Below are 6,922 nucleotides of genomic sequence, written 5' to 3'. Positions count from 1 at the left end.
CGTTTATTTGTCAATTATAATTGTCGATCGATCCAATCGATCAATCTAATAATTTATGGAACAATAATTTCTAAAATAATCATATTTTTATTATGTTATTGTTATTGTGTAACGCCAGAATTTCATATTTTCAACAATTTTATTTTTGTTTTGACTACCGGAATTTATTTCTATTGTAAGTGTGTTTATTATTATTGAAGCAAAAAAAAATGAACCAGTTTTGTCTGATTGAAATTTTCATTTCCTGGATATATATTGAAAATTTTCTTGAAACTTTTCGGTGCACAGAACAAAAAAAAAATGAAATTCGAATCACGTGATCATATACGAATACATACGGATGGATCACACACATGCGTAATAATATTTTTTAATTCGCACTATACAAGGATTCTGTTGTTGGCATGCCGCCGCTGTTGCTGAGTTGAAGAAAATCAAAGAATCACAATTCTGGTCTTTTCTGGTTATTCGTTCGGATTTTTTTTTATTTTATTTTTTTTTTTTTTTTTTGGCACCCGTTACTATTATCTAACCTAATTTTTCGATTGATAGAATCGACTTTTTTGTTGTTGTTGTGTTACCATTCATTGCATCATAAAATTCAATGTCAAATGGATGTGATGTGATTGGAAATTATTTTTTTTTTCATCTATGTCCTATTCATCTACCTGAGCATCATACAAGTAGGTTTTTTCTTTTATCCACCTAAAAAACAAAAATCAATTTTCTATTGAAATGAACGTATGTTGACAGCAACAACAACAACAAAAAAAATGTGAAAATCATAAATTCACAATTATTTCAATTGCTGCTACCACAATTTCATGTCAAGTATTTGTGAGTGTATCTGCATCTGTGTTTGTGTGTGTTTCACCTTTTTGTAAAAGAATCATAAATTTCTGGTTACTGCTGTATTTCATTTCATTTTTATTTCTCGTATTTTGCATTTGTTTGTTTTTTGTTGTTAATAGTGGTTGCATATTGATTGAATCATCATTGTCGTCGTTTAGTTATCAAATATCCACCAAACACATGTGGACAAACAAAATAATTTGAATATATAGAAATAATAGAAATAAAAAAAATTCTCATCATCATTATTATCATCACATCAATTAAAGATGGAAGATCGATATTTTTGTGGCAATGATGATGGATCATCAGTAACAACAACAACAATATTGGTATGTTGTCTGCTTAAATTGATTAATTTTTTTCCAATAATCAACGGTCATTGTCATTTGGGATTAATCGAAATCAAATCAAATGTTTATCACCGGAGCAACTTGATAAACACTTTGTTGATTTGATTAAAAAACAAATATATAATGATTACCATTATTGTCTATGTTGTTATATTGTTATCAAATTGTGTCATCATTATCTCATTATCATTGTTTTTTTTTGTTTATTTACAATTATTACTAGGATTTAAATCAACTATGGAATTCTACTGTGCCAGAATTTTCAAAATGTTCATTAAAAACATTACCATTTTGGATACCATCATTTTTTCTTTGGATATTTGCACCGGTTGAAGTTTATTTTCTATTGAAAAAACGTTTTGCATCAAGTAATCGTTATTATAGTGGCAATAGACAACCAATTACAATACCATACAATTTTTATAATGTATCAAGATTATTCTGTGTGATTCTATTGATCATTGCTAATGTTGCACAGCTATTTCATGATCTCTGTTATTATAATCCATTTTTGGATCTAATCAACAAACAAATCGAAATTGATACAGATGTAAAACTAGCTACATCTGCTGATATTTCAGCTTCATTATTGAATATCATCACCTTTGTAAGTATTCATCATGATTGATTGATTGTTTTTTTCAACTAAAAAAAATTCCACTCCTAGAGTTTCTTTGCCTGTTTTACACAGCTTCATCGCCGTCATGGAAAACATACTAGTGGTGTTGCATGGATATTCATGATTATATCGATTCTATCATTTTTACCAATAATTTATACATTCATTTTATTTGGTTTTAGCAATGAAAATGTCTACCTCCAAATTGGCCTAGTCAATCAAAATAATCGAACCATATTGTCGGCTATATTTCTAATACATACAATCATGTTGATCATAATATTTCTACAGACTTGTTTTGCTGATCAAAAACCAACAACATTGCTTTTGCAAACACAAACATCAATCAATGATGATGATTATACATTGAATAATAGTGTAAATAGTATGCAACGATCAAAAATATTGAATAATGTTGATTCATTTGAAATGAATTCACCATATGAACCGAATGGTACGATTATTGAGGAAACAATTTCATCATCGGCAAGTTGTGATCAAAGTTTACTTGGAACCGCAAAAAAATCCCATCAACCAATTGAATGTCCACAATTACGATCATCATTTTTATCGCAGATAACATTCTGGTGGTTCAATACGATGGCCATCACTGGTTTTCGTCGTTCATTAACAATGGATGATCTTTGGCAATTGCGTCCAAAAGATCAAACAAATAATGTAGCACCAAAATTTGATCGTCATTGGCGATCACAATCCCATCAATCACAGACACAGTTGATGAAAAAACAATATCAACAGCAGCAGCAGCAGCAACAGCAACAACAACAATCATCATCATCAATACCTGATACACCGATAGTTGTGACAGCTACAGCCACCGATGTTATAAAACCAAAAACTGCCAATATTGTATGGGCGATTTGTAAAACATTTGGTTGGTTATTCATATCTGGTGCCATGTTCAAATTGGGTCATGATCTATTGCAATTTGTTGCACCACAATTATTGAAATTATTCATTGCATTCGTTAAGAAACCATCCACTGAAGAACCTATATGGCATGGTTATTTTATAGCTGTCTTATTTTTTCTTACAGCTACCGTACAATCATTTATGTTAAATTATTATTTCTACATTATGTTTTTAATTGGTATGCGATTACGAACATCATTAATATCAGCTATCTATCGTAAAGCATTAACATTAAGTAATGCATCACGTAAACAAACTACTACCGGTGAAATAGTTAATCTAATGTCAGTGGATGCCCAACGATTTGTTGATGTTTTACCATTTTTAAATCTTATCTGGTCATCACCATTACAAATTGCATTGACTGTTTATTTCTTATGGATGGAATTAGGACCATCAGTATTGGCCGGTCTTGGTGTTATGGTACTAATGATACCGATTAATGGATTCATATCTAGCTATCAACGACGTTTACAAATGAAACAAATGAAAAAGAAAGATGAACGTGTTAAAGTTATTAATGAATTACTAAATGGTATTCGTGTTATCAAATTATATGCATGGGAAGTGCCTTTCATTCGTAAAGTCAGTACAATTCGTAATAGTGAAATTGATTATCTAAAAAAGATTGGTTATCTACATTCTGTTACATCATTTTTATGGACTTGTGCACCATTCATGGTATCATTTGTTACATTCACTATCTATGTATTGAGTTCCAAAGATAATATTCTTGATCCACAAAAAGCTTTTGTATCATTATCATTATTTAATCTGTTACGATTTCCATTATCAATGTTACCGATGTTAATATCAATGTTGGTCTCGTGTTCAGTATCGATAACACGTTTAAATCGTTTTCTTCATGCACCACAATTGGAAAATTATGTTAAACGTAATGAAGAACTAATGGATAATCTAGATATACGTATTGAAAATGGAACGTTCTGTTGGGAAAATGAAAAAACCGATGATAATGATGATGAAAAAAAGAACAAGAAAAAGAAAAATAAATCCAATGATGATGAAGATGATGATGAACAAACCAAAACAAATGGTGATGCAAATCAAGAACCATTGTTGTCAATGAATGATGAAAATATCCCGAAACAAACAACATTAACCTTAAAATCAATAAATATGGAAATACAAAAAGGTTCATTAGTAGCTATTGTTGGTAATGTTGGATCGGGTAAAAGTTCATTGATTTCGGCAATTCTTGGTGAAATGAATTGTATCAATGGCCGTGTTCAGATTAATCATAATTCATCAGTTGCCTATGTTACACAACAAGCATGGATCCAGAATGCAACACTAAGAGATAATATATTGTTTGGTAAACCATTTGTTGAAAGCCGTTATAATTCCATTGTAGATATGTGTGCTTTGAAACCAGATATCAGTATATTACCCGGTGGTGACCAGACTGAAATTGGTGAAAAAGGAATAAATTTATCCGGTGGTCAAAAACAACGTGTTGCAATAGCTCGAGCTTGTTATGCACATTCTGATATAATTTTAATGGATGATCCATTATCAGCTGTTGATTCACATGTTGCAAAACATATATTCGCCCGTGTTATATCGAATCGTACTGGTTATCTAAAAAATCGTACCCGCATCCTGGTGACAAATAATATTTCATTACTACCTGATTTTGATCAGATTATTGTGTTGAATCATGGTGCAATCAGCGAAATAGGTACCTATTCACAATTGATGGCAAGTTCTGGAAAATTTTCCGAATTTGTACGTGAATTCGCATCGAATGAAAAACAAGAAAGTGCCGATTCTGATTCTACCGCAGGAGAATTACATCGTACATCAAGTTTAAGTAAAGATGAACCGATTACACCGGCTAAAAAATCTGACAATAATAAACTTATTGAATCGGAAAGAACCGAAACAGGAGAAGTGAAATTATCCGTTTATATCACTTACTTTCGTTCATTAACATGTTTATGGGTAACGATAATATTAGTTGGTTTTATCGGTATGCAAGCGGCATCAGTATTTTCAAATGTATGGCTAGCTATATGGTCAAATGATCAGATATCGGCAAATATTACCGATGCAGAAATTCAATTACGAAATCGTCGTCTTACCGTTTATGGTGGTTTTGGATTCATACAAGCATCATGTGTATTGATTGGTGCCATAGCTTTCGCAAATGGTGTTGTACAAAGTTCACGAACCTTGCATCGATTATTAATGGAACGTATAATGCGTTCACCGATACAATTTTTCGATACAACACCATTAGGACGTATTGTGAATCGTTTTAGTAAAGATATTGATACCATTGATTCAACCATACCACATACAATGAGGTAATGAATGAATTTCTTTCAATTTTTTGTTTTTTCTAGTTAAAATTGTGTTTTTTTTAATTTTAAAACGTTTAGAGGATGGCTTAGTTGCTTTCTTCAAGTGTTATCTACATTTATATTGATCATCATTGAAATCAATATATTTCTATTGGTTGCTATTCCATTATTTCTATTCTATTATCTTATTCAAGTATGTGGATAGGTTTTTTCATTGTATTTTAAATCTTAAAATCATTACATTTTCTTTATTGATTTGTTATATAGAAATTTTACGTGGCTACATCAAGACAATTAAAACGTTTGGAATCTGTAACACGTTCACCAATTTATTCACATTTTGGTGAAACACTTTCAGGTGTTTCAACGATTCGTGCATATGGTTGTTCGAAACGATTCATACAAGAATCAAATGAACGTGTCGATACGAATCAACGTTGTTATTTTCCATCATTCATTGCTAATCGATGGTTAGCTGTACGTTTAGAATTTTGTGGTAATATGATTACATTTTTTGCCGCTGCATTTTCCGTCCTTTCTCGTGATACCTTTCAATCTCAACCTGGTTTGCAGGTCTAATCATGACCTATGCAATGAGTATTACACAAACATTGAATTGGTTAATTCGTATGACATCGGAAATGGAAACAAATGTTGTATCGGTGGAAAGAATCGATGAATATTGTCAGATACCAACGGAACGTGAATGGACACGACAATCGAATGTTGGTCCAGCAATACCAGCAAAATGGCCCGAAGATGGTGAAATTAATTTTGATGAATTTTGTATACGATATCGTGATGGTCTTAAATTGGTACTGAATAATATCACTATCAAAGTGGAAAGTGGTGAAAAGGTATAATACCACACACATATATGAATTTTTTAACAATCGAAAATTTCAATATTTGCTATAGATTGGAATCGTTGGACGTACCGGTGCTGGTAAATCAACATTAACATTGGCTTTGTTTCGATTACTTGAATGTTCAAGTGGCAAGATTGTCATCGATAATATCGATATCAGTCTTATTGGTTTACATGAACTTCGTTCAAAACTTTCAATTATTCCACAGGATCCTGTATGTGTTTCTATTATCATTTTGTTGGTGAAATTTTAATAATAAATGTTTTTATTTATTTCAGGTTTTATTCTCTGGAACAATACGATCAAATCTAGATCCATTCAATATACAAAGTGATGAACAACTATGGCGTGCATTAGAACATTCACATCTGAAACAATATGTTTCAGGTTTAGAATCTGGATTAGATTATACGGTTGCTGAAAATGGTGAAAATTTATCTGTAGGACAAAGGCAACTAATTTGTTTGGCACGAGCATTATTACGTAAAACAAAGATATTGATATTGGATGAAGCAACAGCTGCTATCGATTTGGAAACCGATTCCCTTATACAGCAAACAATTCGTAAAGAATTTGCTGATTGTACTATATTAACAATCGCACATCGTTTAAATACAATTATCGATTCAAATCGTGTATTAGTATTGGATAAAGGTCGTGTTGTTGAATATGATTCACCGCAAAAATTATTGGCTAATCGACAATCACGTTTCTATGCATTGGCCAAAGATGCCCGGTTGGTTTGAGTAATTGAATAATAATCCATTCATCTAATCATTTTAAAAATTTAAAAAAAATGTTATAATTTTTTTCGTTTAATCATCAATTTTAATTACATTTAAATTTTCACTATTTTATCAGCTGTATCTTATTTTTTTAATATTAAAAATTTTAATTTTCATAGATCAAAAATTAAAACCTTACGAACAAGTCCGTGACAATTTTACCTCGTAAGTAGGAATTTTCACA

General features: G+C 31.1%; 1 protein-coding gene across 1 annotated transcript; it reads left to right on the top strand.

Annotated features, from left to right (window-relative positions):
* The first annotated feature begins 241 nt into the window (after positions 1–241).
* LOC124489845 (multidrug resistance-associated protein 1) lies at positions 242–6,865 on the top strand. The gene is given in 8 exon segments (XM_047052239.2): positions 242–1,184; positions 1,429–1,812; positions 1,873–5,087; positions 5,163–5,277; positions 5,352–5,649; positions 5,652–5,941; positions 6,003–6,167; positions 6,232–6,865. Coding segments are annotated over 8 exon segments (4,998 nt in total). The 5' UTR covers positions 242–1,121; the 3' UTR covers positions 6,700–6,865.
* The last annotated feature ends 57 nt before the right edge of the window (positions 6,866–6,922 follow it).

Source organism: Dermatophagoides farinae, chromosome 4 (genome assembly GCF_024713945.1).
Source record: "Dermatophagoides farinae isolate YC_2012a chromosome 4, ASM2471394v1, whole genome shotgun sequence".
Lineage (NCBI taxonomy): Eukaryota > Metazoa > Arthropoda > Arachnida > Sarcoptiformes > Pyroglyphidae > Dermatophagoides > Dermatophagoides farinae.
The sequence above is the reverse complement of the archived record's forward strand: the minus strand, read 5'-3'. Positions and strand labels throughout refer to the sequence as shown.